The sequence below is a fragment of the Lucilia sericata genome, unplaced genomic scaffold (assembly GCF_015586225.1).
Source record: "Lucilia sericata isolate MDLA Ls3-8-SP2 unplaced genomic scaffold, ASM1558622v1 Contig002061F_arrow, whole genome shotgun sequence".
NCBI classification, from domain to species: domain Eukaryota; kingdom Metazoa; phylum Arthropoda; class Insecta; order Diptera; family Calliphoridae; genus Lucilia; species Lucilia sericata.
Genome location: NW_023995918.1, coordinates 1 through 23,470, shown reverse-complemented (window position 1 = coordinate 23,470; position 23,470 = coordinate 1). Strand labels below are relative to the sequence as shown.

The following is a 23,470-nucleotide window of genomic DNA, read 5'->3' as shown; positions in this document are numbered from 1 at the left end:
TTTTAGGTTTTGCATATAAAAATCGATTTTTCATGGAAAATATAAGTGATCACAGATGTTCACTACTTTCTTAATTGTAGCGTTATTTAAGGACTTACAGCCGATTTTAGATTTCTCATATAAAAATCGATTTTTCATGGAAAATATTAGTGATCACAGATTTTCACTATTTTCCCAATTAGAGCGTTATTTAAGAAACTACAGCCGATTTTAGGTTTCTCATATAAAAATCGATTTTTCATGGAAAATATAAGTGATCACAGATTTTCACTACTTTCTTAATTGGAGCGTTATTTAAGGACTTACAGCCGATTTTAGATTTCTCATATAAAAATAGATTTTTCATGGAAAATGTAAGTGATCACAGATTTTCACTATTTTCTCAATTGGAGCGTTATTTAAGAAACTACAGCCGATTTTAGGTTTTGCATATAAAAATCGATTTTTCATGGAAAATATAAGTGATCACAGATTTTCACTATTTTCTCAATTGGGGCGTTATTTAAGGACTTACAGCCAATTTTAGGTTTTTCAGAATCGATTTTTCATGGAAAATATAAGTGATCACAGATTTTCACTATTTTCTCAATTGGAGCGTTATTTAAGGACTTACAGACTTACAGTGATCACAGATTTTCACTATTTTCTTAATTGGAGCGTTATTTAAGAAACTACAGCCGATTTTAGGTTTTGCATATAAAAATCGATTTTTCATGGAAAATACAAGTGATCACAGATTTTCACTATTTTCTCAATTGGAGCGTTATTTAAGGACTTACAGCCAATTTTAGGTTTTTCATATAAAAATCGATTTTTCATGGAAAATATAAGTGATCACAGATTTTCACTATTTTCTCAATTGGAGCGTTATTTAAGGACTTACAGCCGATTTTATGTTTTTCATATAAAAATCGATTTTTCATGGAAAATATAAGTGATCACAGATTTTCACTATTTTCTTAATTGTGGCGTTATTTAAGAAACTACAGCCGATTTTAGGTTTTGCATATAAAAATCGATTTTTCATGGAAAATATAAGTGATCACAGATTTTCACTATTTTCTTAATTGGAGCGTTATTTAAGAAACTACAGACGATTTTAGGTTTTGCATATAAAAATCGATTTTTCATGGAAAATATAAGTGATCAAAGATTTTCACTATTTTCTTAATTGGAGCGTTATTTAAGAAACTACAGCCGATTTTAGATTTCTCATATAAAAATCGATTTTTCATGGAAAATATAAGTGATCACACTATATCATTATCACTATATATTACTATTTTCTCAATTGGGGCGTTATTTTAAGAACTTCTAAAATGTATGTTTTATAATCTTCTAAGAAGGAGAAGTCATGAATGAATTCCATTAATTCAATTAGAGCTCATTCATGAAAATATTCGTTGAACATTTTATGATGAAAAAAAAAAAAAAAAAACAACAAACAATAGAAATTAATGAATGAAAAGTGAAGGAAAAAATAGGGGAGTTTTTAAAGTGTAAAGTACATATACACATAAAACTTTACCAAAATCACATGGAACACTTTATTGGTCATTCAACAGTTTAACAAGGTTTCCCCTAAAAACACACACAAAATCCTTATAAAATTTGTTGACAAACAAACCAATACCGCTAAAAAGTATAAAAACAAAAAGCCAGCAACACGTGTTCAAGCAAACAAATAACAGTAAATTTTTAGGCGCAGGCGTTTAAACTAAAGAGTAAAAGAGAACTAGAAGAGTAAATCACTCTTTTAAGCAAATGTCAAACTGACAGTTGAAGGAATAATATTGATTTTTCATTTGAAGTGAAAAAAACAACATACAAACTTCTTGTTGCTTATCGAAAACATAAATAAATACACAAAATTATATATAGCATACTTTAAGCCTTTAAAAAGTTTTTAAAATAAAGCCTAACATAAGGGGTTTCAATAAATGTTTATCAAAAGAAAAGTGTTTATTTGAAAACAAGAAAAAGATAAAACGAAACACTTCACATACAGACACATAGTGAAAAGCGTGAAGAGTAAGAAGCTCTTTTTTTGTTAGCCAACATATTTTTCCGGTTATGATAAATATGCGACCATATGTGCCCTCAAATCGTATCGCCATACGCGATTCCATTGATGAAGACATAAGCGATGATGTAGACGATGAAGTATTCATTAAGGATTCAAAAACATCAAAGGTATTATTTGTTGTTATGACCTCTTTTTTTAAGGATTAAATAAAAGAATTTCGTTGTTATTTTCTTCAATAAAGATGAGCGAGGAGAAGGGCTTAAAGCGTCCCTTAATGGCACCTAGACGTAAGAACGGCAAATCTCATAATTCAGTGCCCATAATGAAAAAACATCGTCGCTGTTGCTGGCGCTGTTGTGAACCCTTTTGCTATGGCCTGGCTGCTTTGACCATTATTATAGCCTTGATTAGCTTGATAGCATTAATTCTAACCATGGTTCCTGTTTCCATGCAAAAAATCAAATTTTGGTTACATCATCAAAAGATTTCACCCTCCTTCCCGTTGGCTTTAAACGATGATGGCCAGAAATCGTATGGCGATAGTATGGGCAGTGAATTTGTGCCTTGTACCCAGATCAGTGTACAGAAGCTGTGGTCACGCACTTTTCCCCGCATGAATAGTGAAAGTCCTGTGCGTAAAGCTGATCTCAATGGTGATGATGTTTCGGATATAATTTTTGGTTTCGGTGTCGATGATAATATTCAGTACGAGGGTTATCCGCTGCCGAAATGTAAGAGTCCTATACAGGGTGATGAGGTTCCTTGCGAGGGTGGTGTTATAGCGGTGAATGGTGTTAATGGAGATTTACTGTGGCAGACATGGAGTGTGGCGAATGTGTTTTCGTTGTTGTGTACCGTGGATATAAATCAAGATGGTTATCCGGATTGTGTAGCGGCTGGACGATTGGGGGTGAGTGAAAATTTAGTTCTAGTTCTGTTCTGTTCTAGCTCTGTTCAAGTTCTGTTCTAGTTCTGTTCTAGTTCTGTTCTAGTTCTGTTCTAGTTCTGTTCTAATTCTGTTCTAGTTCTGTTCAAGTTCTAGTTCTGTTCTAGTTCTGTTCTAGTTCTGTTCTAGTTCTGTTCTAGTTCTGTTCTAGTTCTGTTCTAGTTCTGTTCTAGTTCTGTTCTAGTTCTGTTCTAGTTCTGTTCTAGTTCTGTTCTAGTTCTGTTCTAGTTCTGTTCTAGTTCTGTTCTAGTTCTGTTCTAGTTCTGTTCTATTTCTGTTCTAGTTCTGTTCTAGTTCTGTTCTAGTTCTGTTCTAGTTCTGTTCTAGTTCTGTTCTAGTTCTGTTCTAGTTCTGTTCTAGTTCTGTTCTAGTTCTGTTCTAGTTCTGTTCTAGTTCTGTTCTAGTTCTGTTCTAGTTCTGTTCTAGTTCTGTTCTAGTTCTGTTCTAGTTTTGTTCTAGTTCTGTTCTAGTTGTGTTCTAGTTCTGTTGTAGTTCCGTTGTAGTTCTGTTGTAGTTCTGTTCTAGTTCTGTTCTAGTTGTGTTCTAGTTGTGTTCTAGTTGTGTTCTAGTTATGTTCTAGTTCTGTTCTAGTTCTGTTCTAGTTCTGTTCTAGGTCTGTTCTAGTTCTGTTCTAGTTCTGTTCTAGTTCTGTTCTAGTTCTGTTCTAGTTCTGTTCTATTCTAGTTCTATTCTAGTTCTTGTTCTTTTTATATAATTTCATTCCCTTTTCAGATGATTTTCGCTATAAATGGCCGAAACGGAAATAATATTTGGGAATTCCGGGAGGTGGAAGTAGAGACCAACTCTCCTATAGTCATGGATCTTTATACCATAAACATTGTACGCGATTTAGATGGTGATGAAATCTCTGAAATATTAGCGGTACATCTTGAAGAACGCGAAGAATCGAAAGCGGGTCATATTAAAGTAATATCGGGTAAAACTGGTAAAGTTATACGCACAATACCGACACCGTTTAAAGAAGAAGTATTTGTACCAGTTCAAATTATTACCAAGGAAGATGGCACTGAACTATTGCTTATTATAACTGGAGGCCAAAGTACTGCGGGTGGAGTCTATTCCATACGTCTGCTGTCTCTTATGAAATTTACCAGTGAAAAAGAGTTTACTCCTCTATATCAACATAAACATTCCGGTTTAATGGTACCCTCGGTATTAACCGATATTACAGGAGATCATGTGGCCGATATAGTGGTGTCTTCATTTAATTCTACAGTCATGGCTTTTGACGGTCGAAATTTCAGCATGTTGTGGAATTTTACATTTCCCTCGAGTGAAAGTGTTAGTGCTATAGTGCCGGGTCATTTCAATCATGATAATGTTACAGATTTTATGGTCAAATATAATACTGGTCCTGGGTTCCCTGTGTATTACTATTCACAAACTACTATATTGGATGGTAGAAATGGTAAACCCCTACTGGATGCCATGATGACAGATTCGGGAGGTTCCAATAGTTTATTGGGTGGTGTTTCAATATCACAGACTTTTGGTGGTGATTTCTTTTTACACTGGCAAATGCAGTGTAGAGATAAATATGACGCCAAGGATGCTTATGAATTTATACCGGGTAAGGCTACTTACAAATTGAGGTTTTTCGGAGATCTTTACTTAATTTTTTTCACTTTAATACAGACAGCGATATTATCCTGCAAGCACGTGCCGATACTTGTCGTTTGAGGTATAACACTTCCAGTGTGGTCAAATTGTATGCCATAGCTCGTCATATTGAACCACCAGGAGCGGTATTATTCAGTACAGGTATTTTTTATAGAAATTTAAATCTATTTGTAGATTTATAATACGACTAATTTAATTATTCTCAAGATGATTTGGAAGTCCACTTAAATCGCACCCAACATGTTAGTCTAGTCAGTGCTCACAAAACACCCAAGTCTCCTTTAAAACATCCCAAATTATTGAAAAAACTTTTGGCTAATAAAGAATTATTGGAAAAAGTTGTCGCTGCTGAGAAATTGGAAAGTTTAGAAAAGTCCAAGAACCAATTTAGACAAGAAACAGCACGCAATCGTCTTTTACCCCCAGAATTAATACAAGAGGCTTTGGAGAAAAATGAGCCACCCGTGGTAGATACTTATGAGGCTTTGAAACAACTGAATTCACCTTATTACGGGAATGTGGGTTATGGAGGCAGTTCACCAGCATTACGAGAATTTGTGAGTTGGAAAATTTTTTATTTTAAAAAGAAACTAGTACTAGAAATGAACTAGAACTGAACTAGAACTGAACTAGAACTGAACTAGAACTGAACTAGAACTGAACTAGAACTGAACTAGAACTGAACTAGAACTGAACTAGAACTGAACTAGAACTGAACTAGAACTGAACTAGAACTGAACTAGAACTGAACTAGAACTGAACTAGAACTGAACTAGAACTGAACTAGAACTGAACTAGAACTGAACTAGAACTGAACTAGAACTGAACTAGAACTGAACTAGAACTGAACTAGAACTGAACTAGAACTGAACTAGAACTGAACTAGAACTGAACTAGAACTGAACTAGACTAGACTGAACTAGAACTGAACTAGAACTGAACTAGAACTGAACTAGAACTGAACTAGAACTGAACTAGAACTGAACTAGAACTGAACTAGAACTGAACTAGAACTGAACTAGAACTGAACTAGAACTGAACTAGAACTGAACTAGAACTGAACTAGAACTGAACTAGAACTGAACTAGAACTGAACTAGAACTGACTAGAACTGAACTAGAACTGAACTAGAACTGAACTAGAACTGAACTAGAACTGAACTAGAACTGAACTAGAACTGAACTAGAACTGAACTAGAACTGAACTAGAACTGAACTAGAACTGAACTAGAACTGAACTAGAACTGAACTAGAACTGAACTAGAACTGAACTAGAACTGAACTAGAACTGAACTAGAACTGAACTAGAACTGAACTAGAACTGAACTAGAACTGAACTAGAACTGAACTAGAACTGAACTAGAACTGAACTAGAACTGAACTAGAACTGAACTAGAACTGAACTAGAACTGAACTAGAACTAGAACTGAACTAGAACTGAACTAGAACTGAACTAGAACTGAACTAGAACTGAACTAGAACTGAACTAGAACTGAACTAGAACTGAACTAGAACTGAAACAAACTGAACTAGAACTGAACTAGAATGAACTAGAACTGAACTAGAACTGAACTAGAACTGAACTAGAACTGAACTAGAACAGAACTAGAACTGAAATAGAACTAGAATGAACTAGAACTGAACTAGAACTGAACTAGAACTGAACTAGAACTGAACTAGAACTGAACTAGAACTGAACTAGAACTAACTAGAACTGAACTAGAACTGAAATAGAACTAGAACTGAACTAGAACTGAACTAGAACTGAACTAGAACTGATCTAGAACTGAACTAGAACTGAACTAGAACTGAACTAGAACTGAACTAGAACTGAACTAGAACTGAACTAGAACTGAACTAGAACTGAACTAGAACTGAACTAGAACTGAACTAGAACTGAACTAGAACTGAACTAGAACTGAACTAGAACTGAACTAGAACTGAACTAGAACTGAACTAGAACTGAACTAGAACTGAACTAGAACTGAACTAGAACTGAACTAGAACTGAACTAGAACTGAACTAGAACTGAACTAGAATTGAACTAGATCGGATGTAATACGAAATGAACTGATTCTAAAGTGGAACTATTTTTCCGTTATTAATATTCTTCTCTTTAATAATATTCAGCAAAAAGAATACGATGTCATCGAACCACAAAGAGTACCAGAAGACTACGAGAACGCATATCCTGACAGTGAGGTACCCCAAGTAGTACCAGCCAATGAACACCCTATACGTTTACGTACAAAATATCCCGGCAATAGGGATATACGCAGCGATGTACCCACCTTTGATGAAGATTCAAATTCCACCGCTAGCCTGCCCACTGGAGGAGTGCCTCAAAATAATCTCGAAAAAGATGAACCTTTGAGTTTATGGGACTTGGAGAGAGAAAAAGAAGAAAGAGATGCCATGAAAAAGCAACAACAGCAGCAACAAAACTATGAAGTGCAGGAGCAAGAACAACAACTACTAGAAAATGCCCAGATCGAAGATTTTATAGGGGGTGTTAATCCCGAAAAACGTAAGAGAAGAGAGGATGTGGCAACAAGTAATGAAAATGATGACTGGTTTTTGGCCTCCATATCATCGACTGGAGTACTAATGAAATCTTTAAATAACACCAGATCCAGTATAGATTTTGCATTTGTTTTAAATATAAGAGAATCCGAAGCCTATCCACCGTTATTCACGCCTCAAGATTTAAACTGTGTGGAGGAGAAAATAAGCGCTTATAAAAGTAAGTTCAATTCAATCGTTTCATACTTATTCATTTCGTCATTTTAATTAAAACAATTTCTTAGGTTACACTATGGACAACCAAAGAGCTTTGCGTAAACAATTCCTTAAACAATGCCTTAATGAGCGTTTGGTCAATATTAATCCCGATTTGCCTAAATATGAATCACAACTGGTGATTACACGCTTAAGTATCACCTGTACTTGTCGTTCCCTACAACCCGGAGAGGTATGCTCCGAATTGGATGATATCCAACAACAAAAATGGACTGAATTTATGGGTAATGATGGTAATGGTTTCTATAGAAATTAAAAGAATATTTCCATTACCATAGAAGTAAAAAAGTTTTATGAGGGAAAAGGATGTTGTAATGAAAATGACAGTTAAACATTTTATATAAAACGAAAGGTTGAATAATGTTAATTATTGCAAAACAAAATGTACTTTATGGGGTAAAACTTAAGAAAGAATAAGAAAAAACTAATTTCAATATTTAGGTTGAAAACAGCACATTTAATGTTTTGGTTAGTTTTCTTTTCAGTTTTCGAAAATTTTAATAAAGCACAATATTTTTTTATAAATATGTATACATATAATTTACCTAATATAACTATTGTATACAGTTATAGATTATTTACTTTAAAAAAATCCTTTTTTGGATTATGATTGTAGTTTAATTAAGATATTTTTTTTGATAATTTGTTTAATTTTTTTTGAAACTTCTTAATATTTTCAATATGTAGCATATTTTAGCTTCATTATTTATGTATAAAAAACAAAATTTATTTAATAAAATGAAAAATATATTATTAAACGATTTTATTAATATAAAAAATCTGATCAAATATTTAGGAAAGGAAGTTTTATTTAAAAGAGATTCAATAAGAGCATATAATACTAAACAAAAAATAAAGTAGAACTAAACTAAAACTGAACTAGGATTGAACTAAGACTGAACTTGGATTGAACTAGAACTGAACAAGAACAGAACTACAACTCAACTAAAACTGAAGTAGGATTGAACTAGAACTGAACAAAAACTGAACTAGAACTAAACTAGAACAGAATAGAACTAAATCTGAACTAGAACTGAACTAGAACATAACTACAACTAGGATTGAACTAGAACTAGAACTAAACAAAAACTGAACTATGGCTGAAATTAAAATGAACTAGAATTTAACTAGAGCTGAACTGGAACTAAATTAGAACTGAACTAGAACTGAACAAGAATTGAACTAGAACTAAACTAGAAAGAGCTAAACCTGAACTAACAATAAAACTAGGACTGAGCTAGAACAAAACAAAAGCTGATCTACAATATACATGTTAGTTTAAAAGGAGGATGTATGTATATACATACTTCAAATCCGAAAAAATACACCTAGGCCTCTATCGGGCCTGTTGTGCGCTCCTTAACCAGTGCCTCAGGTGGGAATCGAACCCACCACCTACTATATACATACATTTGTATATTTTTCTATAGAAAAGATGTCACAATGTCGTCAAAATTATAAACAAAACTGAAGGAATCTCTTGCATGTATTTACATAAATCGATAGATGTGTGCCTTTGGCCAACTGAAGTCTTTCAGACTCCATGTAATATAAAGTTGTCACAATGTGATCGAAATTGTAAAAAAACTTAAGGAATCTCTTACCTGTATTTACATGAATCGATAGATGCGTGCCTTTGGCCAACTAAAATCATTTTGCCTCCATGTGATAAAAAAGTTGTTCCACTTTAAAATGCTTTTGAAATAGTATGCTAGGCCACTGGAGCATATACAAAACGAGCAGAAGAATTTTAAGTATCAAAAATACCATTTACTAAAGAAAAAAGAAAGTTAAAGCCAAATTTCTTTTAAAATTCTGTAAATCAAATTTTCAACTTATTTTTAACAAACTTACCTTTAAAAACTAAGCACTCATAAGACAATCAAACAAATTTAAACACTTCAATAAATAATTTTTCTATAAAACACTTCATTTTTGCACAAATTCTACTTTTAATAACGTTATTTCATTTTTTCCCTCTAAAAGCTCTTATTGTGATTGATTTTTCATGTGTTAACATTTCAACGTGATTGATGGCGTATAACAAAAAGCGGCAAATGTCAATTGTCAAAACAGCATTATTCTAATGCTTTCTCTTTCGCTCTCACACACGCAGTACCGGAGTATTTTTCTTAAGCAAGCAGAAGTCGAATTTTTCGCAAATATTTTTATTTTATTTAAAAATATTAAACAAATTTATTATGTTTTAAGTGTAAATAACGTAAGAAAAACTAAACAATCACTATGGGTATATTAGAGAAAATTGCTGAAATCGAAAGAGAAATCGCCAGAACACAAAAAAATAAAGGTGATGAACAAACAAAATTTGCGAAGAGAAAAAAATAAATGAGGTGGCTGGCTGTAGCTGGCCACTTTTAAAACAAGGTTATAATTTTTATTGTTTTCATTTTCCAACTTGCAGCCACTGAATACCATTTGGGTTTATTGAAGGCTAAATTAGCGAAATATCGTTCGCAATTGTTGGAGCCCTCGAAGAAGGGCGAAAAAGGTGAAGGTTTTGATGTGTTAAAAAGTGGCGATGCCAGAGTGGCTCTGATCGGTTTTCCCTCGGTGGGTAAGTCTACTCTATTGTCGACGCTGACAAAAACTGAATCGGAAGCAGCCAATTATGAGTTCACAACATTGACCTGTATTCCGGGTGTTATTGAGTATAAGGGTGCGAATATACAATTGCTGGATTTGCCGGGTATCATTGAAGGTGCTGCACAGGTACGTAAAATGCAATTTGCACTACTATATTAGAATTTGAAACAGATAATGTGTGTGCGATAATGTGAAACAAGGGTATCAATTGAAATTGGAGTTCATTTTATATACTCTGAACTGAAATAGAATTGAACTAAAACTCGACTCGAAGAGAACAGGAACTGAACTAGATCTTAGCTAAAACTACAGTAGAACTGAACTAGATCTGAACCTAGAACTGAACTAGAACTGAACTAGAACTAACCTAGAACTGAACTAGAACTGAACTAGAACTGAACTAGAACTGAACTAGAACTGAACTAGAACTGAACTAAACTGACTAGAACTGAACTAGAACTGAACTAGAACTGAACTAGAACTGAACTAGAACTGAACTAGAACTGAACTAGAAAACTGAAACTAGAACTGAACTAGAACTGAACTAGACTGAACTAGAACTGAACTAGAACTGAATCGAACTGAACTAGAACTGACTGAGGACTGAACTAGAACTGAACTAGAGCTGAACTAGAACTGAACTAGAACTGAACTAGAACTGAAACTAGAACTGAACTAGACTGAACTAGAAACTGAACTAGAACTGAACTAGAACTGAACTAACTGAACTAGAACGAACTAGAACTGATACTAGAGCTGAAACTAGAACTGAACTAGAACTGAACTAGAACTGAACTACGAACTGAACTAGAAACTTGAAACTAGAACTGAACTGAAACTAGAACTGACTAGAACTGAACTAGAACTGAACTAGAACTGAACTAGAACTGAACTAACTGAACTAGAACTGAAACTAGAACTGACCTAGAACTGAACTATAACTGAACTAGAACTGAACTGAGAACTGAACTAGAACTGGAACTAAACTGAACTCGAACTGCACTAGAACTGACGGAACTGAACTAGAACGAACTAGAACTGAACTAGAACTGAACTAGAACTGAACTAGAACTGAACTAGAACTGAACTAGAACTGAACTAGAACTGAACTAGAACTGAACTAGAACTGAACTAGAACTGAACTAGAACTGAACTAGAACTGAACTAGAACTGAACTAGAACTGAACTAGAACTGAACTAGAACTGAACTAGAACTGAACTAGAACTGAACTGGAACTGAACTGGAACTGAACTAGAACTGAACTAGAACTGAACTAGAACTGAACTAGAACTGAACTAGAACTGAACTAGAACTGAACTAGAACTGAACTAGAACTGAACTAGAACTGAACTAGAACTGAACTAGAACTGAACTAGAACTGAACTGGAACTGAACTAGAACTGAACTAGAACTGAACTAGAACTGAACTAGTACTGAACTAGAACTGAACTAGAACTGAACTAGAACTGAACTAGAACTGAACTAGAACTGAACTGGAACTGAACTAGAACTAGAACTGAACTAGAACTGAACTAGAACTAGAACTGAACTAGAACTGAACTAGAACTAGAACTGAACTAGAACTGAACTAGAACTGAACTAGAACTGAACTAGAACTGAACTAGAACTGAACTAGAACTGAACTAGAACTGAACTAGAACTGAACTAGAACTGAACTAAAACTGAACTAGAACTGAACTAGAACTGAACTAGAACTGAACTAGAACTGAACTAGAACTGAACTAGAACTGAACTAGAACTGAACTAGAACTGAACTAGAACTGAACTAGAACTGAACTAGAACTGAACTAGAACTGAACTAGAACTGAACTAGAACTGAACTAGAACTGAACTAGAACTGAACTAGAACTGAACTAGAACTGAACTAGAACTGAACTGAACTAGAACTGAACTAGAACTGAACTGGAACTGAACTAGAACTGAACTAGAACTGAACTAGAACTGAACTAGAACTGAACTAGAACTGAACTAGAACTGAACTAGAACTGAACTGGAACTGAACTGGAACTGAACTAGAACTGAACTAGAACTGAACTAGAACTGAACTAGAACTGAACTAGAACTGAACTAGAACTGAACTAGAACTGAACTAGAACTGAACTAGAACTGAACTAGAACTGAACTAGAACTGAACTAGAACTGAACTAAACTGAACTAGAACTGAACTAGAACTGAACTAGAACTGAACTAGAACTGAACTAGAACTGAACTAGAACTGAACTAGAACTGAACTAGAACTGAACTAGAACTGAACTAGAACTGAACTAGAACTGAACTAGAACTGAACTAGAATTGAACTAGAACTGAACTAGAACTGAACTAGAACTGAACTGGAACTGAACTAGAACTGAACTAGAACTGAACTAGAACTGAACTAGAACTGAACTAGAACTGAACTAGAACTGAACTAGAACTGAACTAGAACTGAACTAGAACTGAACTAGAACTGAACTGGAACTGAACTAGAACTAGAACTGAACTAGAACTGAACTAGAACTAGAACTGAACTAGAACTGAACTAGAACTAGAACTGAACTAGAACTGAACTAGAACTGAACTAGAACTGAACTAGAACTGAACTAGAACTGAACTAGAACTGAACTAGAACTGAACTAGAAACTGAACTAGAACTGAACTAGAACTGAACTAGAACTGAACTAGAACTGAACTAGAACTGAACTAGAACTGAACTAGAACTGAACTAGAACTGAACTGGAACTGAACTAGAACTGAACTAGAACTGAACTAGAACTGAACTAGAACTGAACTAGAACTGAACTAGAACTGAACTGGAACTGAACTGGAACTGAACTAGAACTGAACTAGAACTGAACTAGAACTGAACTAGAACTAGAACTGAACTAGAACTGAACTAGAACTGAACTAGAACTGAACTAGAACTGAACTAGAACTGAACTAGAACTGAACTAGAACTGAACTAGAACTGAACTAAAACTGAACTAGAACTGAACTAGAACTGAACTAGAACTGAACTAGAACTGAACTAGAACTGAACTAGAACTGAACTAGAACTGAACTAGAACTGAACTAGAACTGAACTAGAACTGACTAACTAGAACTGAACTAGAATTGAACTAGAACTGAACTAGAACTGAACTAGAACTAGAACTGAACTAGTTCAGTTCTAGTTCAGTTATATAACTACAACATCTGATCAAGAACTGACCAATAAGAACTTAACCTTAATGACAATTGTTATTCACAAATTAACCATTCATTCTAGGGCAAAGGTCGTGGTCGACAGGTTATTGCCGTGGCCCGTACCGCCGATTTAGTTGTCATGATGTTGGATGCCACCAAACCTAATGTGCATCGTGACCTATTAGAACGGGAATTGGAATCGGTGGGCATACGTTTAAATAAACGTAAACCAAATATCTACTTCAAACAAAAGAAAGGTGGCGGTTTAAGTTTTAATGCCACTTGTGCTCTAACTATGTGTAATGAGAAAATGGTACAAACTGTTCTGCACTCCTTTAAGATATTCAATGCTGAAGTTTTGTTCCGTGAAGACTGTACCGTCGATGAATTCATTGATGTTGTTACAGCGAATCGTGTATATTTGCCTTGTCTTTATGTTTATAACAAAATCGATCAGATCTCTATCGAAGAAGTGGATCGTTTGGCTAGACAACCCAACTCAATAGTGGTTAGTTGTAATATGAAATTAAATTTGGATTATTTACTGGAGGCACTGTGGGAAGCTTTGCAACTGATTAGAGTGTATACGAAAAAACCAGGTGCACCACCAGATTTTGATGATGGTTTGATTTTGAGAAAGGTAAGTATTATTTTTATTAATTTACATATTATAACAAGATTATAATTATTTTTATTTTATCTGTCTAGGGCGTTTCTGTGGAGCATGTTTGTCACGCTATTCATCGCACTTTAGCCGCTCAATTTAAGTATGCCTTAGTCTGGGGTACTTCCACTAAGTACTCACCTCAACGTGTGGGCATTAGCCATATAATGGCCGATGAAGATGTTATACAAGTTGTTAAAAAATGATGAATTGATTCCTTTTTGTTTGCAATTTCCTTTCACTTCCTTATCACCATTTTTTATTTAGTTTCTTATTAATTCATTGATTGATTTTGTTTTGGAGAAAAATGAAAAGATATAATGCGATATCCCTGCGCTTTGGCTTTGAAAAAAAACTAATATTAAATATTATAAACTACATTTGGAATTCTTATGAAAACCGGGATAATAACAACTGGTTTTGTTTGATAAGTGTTAAGAAACAAATTAAGCAGCGTTTTTTTTTAATTTAATTATTTTGTTTACCTATGTCTCTTATATTTACATATAAACAAATTAGAACTCAAGGAATAATAAATGATATTTAACGAAATAAACATGTTATTCAAACCAATACATCATAACTAAAAGGTAGACTTTATTGTATGATTAGTTATTAAACTTTTATTAATCTTTATTGTATTTTTATAGCGAAAAATCAAGAAAACTTTTTTATAACAAAACTCAAGAATTTTTCCTACAAATATTGGCTGTTTGTTCAAGATTCCCTTTTTTAGAGTTTTAAAGATTTAAAGGTAAATTTGTTGTTTTATTATTTTGGCAAATTTTTTATCACTTTTCTTTTTTGTTTAGAATTTGAAAATCAAAATTTCAAGACTCAAGTTTTAATTTAAGATTGGTTGAAATTCAAGATTCCTTATTTTATAGTTTTTGGGTGTTTTAAGGTAAGAATCTTTCATTAAGTTTTTACAATGGTAAAAATTGCAGGATAACTGCTTTTCGTTTTGAGAAATTTTATTGAGACCAAAAATGAATTGTTAATATTGAAGATTAAAAGCTACACTTTTCCAAACTTATTCATTTTACTTCTAAAAATAGATTATTGGTGAACTTTATGAAACTTATTCACTACATCCTGTTTACTACGGTATTATTTTGTTGTTATTTATAAGATTTTTTAAATATTTTATTGAGAACAAATTTTAATTGATCTACATCTAAATTTGTTTAATTCCCAGACTCTTGTTAATTTTGGATATGATAAGTAAAAACTTAAATTTGATTAATTTCCTAATCCCTTGTCAACTTTTGGATCTGCTCTTGTTTACCAAGATATAAAAAAGATTAGTTTTCTGCTGTTCTATGTTTATCCTAGTTGAATAATTATAATTGTGTTGAGAGCCAGTGGCGACAAAGTTCCTTCATGGTCCATAACTTCCTAAATTACGAAGTTTTGCCCATACTCTTCATATGGAATTTCATATTTACAAAAATTTCGTAATTTGTTTTGAAATTTTTACATTTCACTATTCGGCTAAAAGTCTCAGAAAATCCACAACATCCCATCTAATTTTTGCACTTCTAAACAGATTTTCTATCTCCCCCTTCTCCATCCCATTAACAACTTTATTGAGTACAAAATTCAATTCACTTAATAAAACTCACGTTTTCACTTTTTTTTATCCAACTTAATAATTTTTAATTTACATTAAAAAATTTTTCGTATATCAAATAATGTACAAGCGAAAAACTCATCTCTGATCACACACTCACTTCCCAGTTTGTGTTGTTTGCCCTTTCGAAGCTGAAGAATTCGAAAAAGATTTACCAAAATTACTTATAGCAGTAATATTTGAAAATGGTGTAGGTCCCGCTGTTATACGTGTGGTATCGACTTTTGCCTCTGGGTTATCCAGTTGAGCGAAAACATTTGTACTATCTCGCAAGCGATATTTACGCAAATTAAGATATTGATCTTTTTGGGCCTCTACTTTCTGATGAATTTCATGTAAACGGCCAGCTAAAGATATGAAACTTTCGTTGATTTGTCGAAAGCCACGTTTAAGATCATCGGGTGATACGTTCTGGGGATTGGTTAAAGAATGCATATGACGTTCGGTGAGTGCAATTTGTTGACGGAAATTGATAAGATCCTGTTCATATTTGGCTACCAAATATTGAAAGAATTGAAAGGGAGCATTGTTTTCGAACTGTAGACCCACTGGTGTGTCTTGGGTGCGCTGGGCCATTTCCACCGATTGTATAGTTTTAGAGGTTTCTTTACGCAGCAATTTGATGTGATTATAGTTGGCCTCCACCGAATTGGATATTTCCTGCAAGGCCCATTGTAAATTCATGATTTCACCCGAGACATTGGTCAGCTTAGATGTAGAAGTACGTCCTATATCTGATGATAAGGTCTTTTGGGTTTTTATATGCGTTTTGAGAGCATCTACTGTTTTGGCAATTTCCTCCGGCACTTGCGTTTCTTTCACTTTAATATCCTGTTTGCTGTCACCCGGTTTGGGTTTGCTAGCACTTACATCTAAACCACCCAAACCCACAAAAGGAGCGGGAGCAGTCGCAGGAGCAGCAGTGGTTGTGGTTAATGGTTTAGCAAATAATCCTCCAGCGGCGGGTTGTCCACCCAAAGTAGTTGTGGTGGTAGTGCCAAAATTGATGCTAGCTGAAGTTGTGGCTGCTGGTTTCATGAAAGAAAAATTGCCACCTAGACCTCCTCCCAAACCACCTCCTAAGCCCAGAGAGGGTAAAGCACTGGTAGAGGCTGTTGATGTTGCTGTTGGTGCAGCGAAATTCAGTGTAGGTGCAGCTGCACTACTGGCTGCCGGCTGTTGCGCACCAAACCCAAAACTTGTGGTTCCCGCGGCAGCTGGTGCTGTTGAGGCTGGTGTGCCAAAACTAAATGAGGAGCCTCCGCCAAATGTTGGTGCTGCTGATGTAGCGGTGGCTCCGAAAGCGGGTGCAGCTGAAGTGGCGGTTGCACCAAAAGCTGGTGCTGCTGCTGTAGCTCCAAAACCGGTTGTTTGTGCGGTGGCCCCAAATCCTGTTGTACTGGCTCCAAAACCAGTAGTTGCTGCTGTCGTTTTAGGCGCTCCAAATGAAAATCCACTAGTTGCTTGGGGCTGGGCGGGTGTGCTTGTTGCAGCTGCTCCAAATGAAAATCCAGACATTTTGTTGCACTTTTTTTTAAACTTAAATTTATTTAACTGAAAATTTTTGTTAAGTTTATTTACGCCTCTAAATAATTTCAGTAAATTTTACAAACAAACACAAACTGCACGAGATTTTTTTGCTCGTTTTGTTGACATCCAGCTGTTTGTTGTAGTTTGCGGCTTCAATTATCATTCACAATAGTATGGTATGATGAGTTCGGTTATCAATTGTGGTGAATGGTAAATGTTTTATTACACTGAAAACAATTTGTTTGGAAAATATGTAGTCTACATGATAGATAGATAGATAGGTAGGTAGGTAGATAGATAGATAGATAGATAGATAGATAGATAGATAGATAGATAGATAGATAGATAGATAGATAGATAGATAGATAGATAGATAGATAGATAGATAGATAGATAGATAGATAGATAGATAGATAGATAGATAGATAGATAGATAGATAGATAGATAGATAGATAGATAGATAGATAGATAGATAGATAGATAGATAGATAGATAGATAGATAGATAGATAGATAGATAGATAGATAGATAGATAGATAGATAGATAGATAGATAGATAGATAGATAGATAGATAGATAGATAGATAGATAGATAGATAGATAGATAGATAGATAGATAGATAGATAGATAGATAGATAGATAGATAGATAGATAGATAGATAGATAGATAGATAGATAGATAGATAGATAGATAGATAGCACAGTGGGGCAGAATGGAAATTTTTTGGAAATAAATCTGGCATTTCTAAACGGCTGATCCGATCGGGATAAAATTTGGCGTGAGCATAGCCAAGGAGTATTCGAGTTTAAGTTTTGAAGATGAACCCTGCAGATGCCCCAGGGACGGCGCTGTGGCGGCTCAAAGTAGGGTACCTACGACATGTAAAATTTTTAAACTCGTGCCATTTTTTTGTTTTTCACCCAAATACAAAGATTTTTATATTTTGTGAAAGCGCTCGACGAGATCTTGAAAAAACATGCTTGGACATACTACTTATCTCTTATAATATCCGAGTTATAGGCATTTAAAAATTTAGTGATACAAAATTTACCATACCTTGGTCCGCCTTTTTTTGAATACCGGGCGTAATTTTGGACCAAATGGACTCAATTTTTTCTTGTTAGTTAGACAATAAAATTTCCAATAATATACAAAAAATTTCAGATCAATATCGTTTACAGATCCAAAAATATACGTTTTTTAATTTAAAAATTCAAAAATTTTTAGATTTTTGGCGTTTTTTTGCCAAAAATGTGTCTTAACTCTTTTATTAATAAAATAAATTTTTTATTAAGAACATATAACAATTTTATAGTTTTCTAAAAGGTATCTTTACGCAGAACGCTTTGGCGTAAAAAACTTGTCCTATTTTTTGAAAATGTTGCCACTGCGTCCTTCCGAATATGACCTATTTTTTATCAAAACTTCAACTTTGGGCGACATGTTCTAAAATCCCAAAGCTGGGATCAGAAAACTGAAAGCAGTTTTGGAAACCTCAATATGTTTTCTATTTACTCCAAAAGTATTTTCCCAGCCCTGAAAGAAATGTGGACCCTATGGGCAAAAAAGTAAAAAATCCCATTTTTGGGATTTTCATTCCTATTTTTGGGAATTGCGGGATGCCCTTTGACCTTTTCAACTTTTTTTTGCATATTCTTATTTGAAATGACAAATTTAACAAGCGTTGAAAATTTCATTGAGTTTTGTTCATAAATAAAGATTTTGTCATATATTACATATTTGTTTAATTTCTAAAACTATGATTTATATCAAAATTTTAATAGGATCGCAGATAGCTACAACAATTTAGTCCATATTTATCCCTTAATATAATTTTTTAGTTAGATATGGAAATTCTCGACCCTTTACAAAAAATTTCAAGCCAATATCTCAATTACATTCAAAAATATGTTCATTTAAACCTTTAGTGTCCTTTAATTTCATCTTTTTCATATTTTAGTATTAAGTATGACAGAACATATTTAAATCTTATATTTACCTATTTTCTATTTGTTTGCTTATCCTTATAATTGAAAGGGTCTATTATGCTTAAATTTTCAAAAATTTATAATTATTTTTTACCTAAATTTTTTCGACAGATCATTTCGTTCTGTTTCGTTTATGATCATGTAGGTAAAAATATACAGGTAATGATAATTTCGATTCATTCACTAATAAGAAATATCAATGACTGAATTACAGGTTATAGTAATATAGTCCTAAATGTTAATAGGTAGACAATTCGTAATTTTTTACTTTGGAATACCTGTATCGGAAATGACAAGAATTGGTATATAAGTAAACTTCTCAGATTTTAAGTACCATATTTAATAAATCTACAATGAAGATTACATTAAAGTACGAAGAGTTGTGTTCCGTTTTATGGAGTATATCTTCAAAAGGGCCAGAAGGAATTGAAGACATTTCAAATTATATAAAAACTACATATAGTAGAAAAGTAGACAAAACAGGCATATCAAAAATTGAAAACTTTTTGATGTAAAAAGTAAGTCTGTGGATGGAAATCAAGAGAAATTTAGATTAAAATTTTGTAGTTGGATGGAAACTACTACGGAAATCTCAACTTACAACACATCAACAGGAGCGCCTTGCAAGTCATACGAAGACTTATGTTCAAGGTAAAAAAAAAAGAGGGTCACACAAAAACTTTTTTGAATCTCAAGTGAGGATATTGCTGATACATTTAACGAAATGCTGAAAAAGGAAAACCAACCTATGGATGTCGTACATATTGCAACTATTCTTCCTAATGCATCACCAAAACGACTTAAGCGAATTGTGGAAAGTATACCAACTCCAACATCATAATCAAATTTTACTGAAGAGGAAGCAATAGCGCTTATGTTGGAACTGGGTCTCAGTCGAAATAAGTACTAAATATTAAGGAAAGCTCTGCATGAAAAAGGACACAATATATTACCATCATACAAGGCGATCCAGGACAAAAAACAAAGTATCCTACTAAATCAACAAAAAATAATGAAGAATTGAAAGAACTGAGAGCTGCGGAAAAAAGCAGAATCCAAGAAGAATTTAAAGTTCAGATGGGATTAAACATCGACAAACCACTTTCAAGTTGCGGTAGTACAAATGACGGTAATACGTCGAGAAGGTTTTTTCGTGATTTTGAAATTACTTCAAAAATAACTGGAATCGACAAGGAGTTGCTTCGAAGAGTTAAAACTATTTTAATGGCACTGAATAGTAAACATAAAATTAATGAAAATCGATTTGGGGAATACACATCTGAAATTTCTAAATTACTTGTATCTCTGTATCCATGGAGGAAACTAACACCAACAGTACACAAAGTATTGTGTCATGGTCAAATAATAATTGAATCGAATATTCTTCCACTTGGAGAGTTAACAGAAGAAGCCCAGGAAGCGAGGAATCGAGATTTTAAGCATGTTCAACTATTCAGCTCAAGAAAATGCTCCAGGCAATCACAGAATGAAGATATTTTTAATAGTTTACTTCTATCTTCTGATCCTGTTCTTTCAACTATGCGAAAAAGATGGATTTGTTATGAAACTCTATCATCTCAAAACAAGGAAGATTTAAAGGACTTATATTACCTTCTGGATATGTATACCGATATGACAGATTATTTTATAGAAAATAAGTAGTGTTAGGAATTAACTATATAAGTAGGTTGTAAGAATTAATTGTATTATGTTTAAGATAAACAGTTCAAATAAAAAAAGCTATTATACTAACTGATGATATTGTATTAAATTGTGTTTTATATTTCGGTGGGCGGGAAAGGTAATTTGTGTGTGGTGATTTAGGTGTTGTTGTGCGTGGCTCATAATAAAATTATAATTTTTTTTATTTTATATACAATATTATAATAAAATAATTAACTAAATAATTTTTAAAAATTGTCCAAATATTTTATTCAACACCAAATGTATGTTCTGTCATACTTAATACTAAAATATGAAAAAGATGAAATTAAAGGACACAGGTTTTAAATGAACATATTTTTGAATGTAATTGAGATATTGGCTTGAAATTTTTTGTAAAGGGCCGAGAATTTCCATATCTAACTAAAAAATAATATTAAGGGATAAATATGGACTAAATTGTTGTAGCTATCTGCGATCCTATTAAAATTTTGATATAAATCATAGTTTTAGAAATTAAACAAATATGTAATATATGACAAAATCTTTATTTATGAACAAAACTCAATGAAATTTTCAACGCTTGTTAAATTTGTCATTTCAAATAAGAATATACAAAAAAAAAATTGAAAAGGTCAAAGGGCATCCCGCAATTCCCAAAAATAGGAATGAAAATCCCAAAAATGGGAATTTTTACTTTTTTGCCCATAGGGTCCACATTTCTTTCAGGGCTGGGAAAATACTTTTGGTGTAAATAGAAAACATATTGAGGTTTCCAAAACTGCTTTCAGTTTTCTGATCCCAGCTTTGGGATTTTAGAACATGTCGCCCAAAGTTGAAGTTTTGATAAAAAATAGGTCATATTCGGAAGGACGCAGTGGCAACATTTTCAAAAAATAGGACAAGTTTTTTACGCCAAAGCGTTCTGCGTAAAGATACCTTTTAGAAAACTATAAAATTGTTATATGTTCTTAATAAAAATTTTATTTTATTAATAAAAGAGTTAAGACACATTTTTGGCAAAAAAACGCCAAAAATCTAAAATTTTTTGAATTTTTAAATTAAAAAACGTATATTTTTGGATCTGTAAACGATATTGATCTGAAATTTTTTGTATATTATTGGAAATTTTGTTGTCTAACTAACAAGAAAAAATTGAGTCCATTTGGTCCAAAATTACGCCCGGTATTCAAAAAAAGGCGGACCAAGGTATGGTAAATTTTGTATCACTAAATTTTTAAATGCCTATAACTCGGATATTATAAGAGATAAGTAGTATGTCCAAGCATGTTTTTTCAAGATCTCGTCGAGCGCTTTCACAAAATATAAAAATCTTTGTATTTGGGTGAAAAACAAAAAAATGGCACGAGTTTAAAAATTTTATATGTCGTTGGTACCCTACTTTGAGCCGCCACAGCGCCCGTCCCTGGGGCATCTGCAGGGTTCATCTTCAAAACTTAAACTCGAATACTCCTTGGCTACGCTCACGCCAAATTTTATCCCGATCGGATCAGCCGTTTAGAAATGCCAGATTTATTTCCAAAAAATTTTCCATTCTGCCCCACTGTGGATAGATAGATAGATAGATAGATAGATAGATAGATAGATAGAATACTCCTTGGCTACGCTCACGCCAAATTTTATCCCGATCGGATCAGCCGTTTAGAAATGCCAGATTTATTTCCAAAAATTTCCATTCTGCCCCACTGTGGATAGATAGATAAGATAGATAGATAGATAGATAGATAGATAGATAGATAGATAGATAGATAGATAGATAGAATAGATAGATAGATAGATAGATAGATAGATAGATAGATAGATAGATAGATAGATAGATAGATAGATAGATAGATAGATAGATAGATAGATAGATAGATAGATAGATAGATAGATAGATAGATAAGATAGATAGATAGATAGATAGATAGATAGATAGATAGATAGATAGATAGATAGATAGATAGATAGATAGATAGATAGATAGATAGATAGATAGATAGATAGATAGATAGATAGATAGATAGATAGATAGATAGATAGATAGATAGATAGATAGATAGATAGATAGATAGATAGATAGATAGATAGATAGATAGATAGTAGATAGATAGATAGATAGATAGATAGATAGATAGATAGATAGATAGATAGATAGATAGATAGATAGATAGATAGATAGATAGATAGATAGATAGATAGATAGATAGATAGATAGATAGATAGATAGATAGATAGATAGATAGATAGATAGATAAGATATATAGATAGATAGATAGATAGATAGATAGAAGATAGATAGATAGATATATATAGATAGATAGATAGATAGATAGATAGATAGATCAGATAGATAGATAGATAGATAGATAGATGATAGATAGCTAGATAGTAGCTAGATAGATAGATAGCTAGATAGATAGATAGAGATAGATAGATAGATAGATAGATAGATAGATAGATAGATAGATAGATAGATCGATAGATAGTAGATAGATAGATAGATAGATAGATAGATAGATAGGATAGATAGATAGATAGATAGATAGATAGATAGATAGATAGATAGATAGATAGATAGATAGATAGATAGATAGATAGATAGATTAGCATAGCTGTAAAGTGTGAATAATTTTATCTAAATATTTTAAAAAAATTAATTATTTTAAATTTAGTATACTGGGAAAAATTAATATATTGAATTTTATTTATACAATTTCAAAAAAGATAATAGTTACCATTTAGACATTTGGTTTAAAAAATAAAAAAATATTATTTAAATTAATAGAAG

General features: G+C 33.1%; 3 protein-coding genes across 3 annotated transcripts; 2 read left to right on the top strand and 1 right to left on the bottom strand.

Moving 5' to 3' along the window:
* Positions 1–1,804: 1,804 nt before the first annotated feature.
* Positions 1,805–7,968, top strand: LOC119613321. The gene is made up of 7 exons (XM_037969331.1): positions 1,805–2,193; positions 2,268–2,936; positions 3,705–4,563; positions 4,629–4,754; positions 4,821–5,170; positions 6,743–7,355; positions 7,420–7,968. The coding sequence occupies exons 1-7, from the start codon at positions 2,074–2,076 to the stop codon at positions 7,665–7,667; spliced, it is 2,985 nt and encodes a 994-aa protein (XP_037825259.1). The 5' UTR covers positions 1,805–2,073; the 3' UTR covers positions 7,668–7,968.
* Positions 7,969–9,486: 1,518 nt separating this feature from the next.
* Positions 9,487–14,446, top strand: LOC119613323 (developmentally-regulated GTP-binding protein 2). The gene is made up of 4 exons (XM_037969333.1): positions 9,487–9,719; positions 9,834–10,141; positions 13,282–13,839; positions 13,908–14,446. Exons 1-4 carry the CDS (start codon positions 9,656–9,658, stop codon positions 14,067–14,069), a joined length of 1,092 nt encoding a protein of 363 aa, XP_037825261.1. The 5' UTR covers positions 9,487–9,655; the 3' UTR covers positions 14,070–14,446.
* A 1,050-nt stretch (positions 14,447–15,496) lies between these two features.
* On the bottom strand, positions 15,497–17,171 carry LOC119613325 (nuclear pore complex protein Nup58). Its single transcript, XM_037969334.1, has one exon. The coding sequence runs from the start codon at positions 17,012–17,014 to the stop codon at positions 15,593–15,595; it is 1,422 nt and encodes a 473-aa protein (XP_037825262.1). The 5' UTR covers positions 17,015–17,171; the 3' UTR covers positions 15,497–15,592.
* Positions 17,172–23,470: the final 6,299 nt, after the last annotated feature.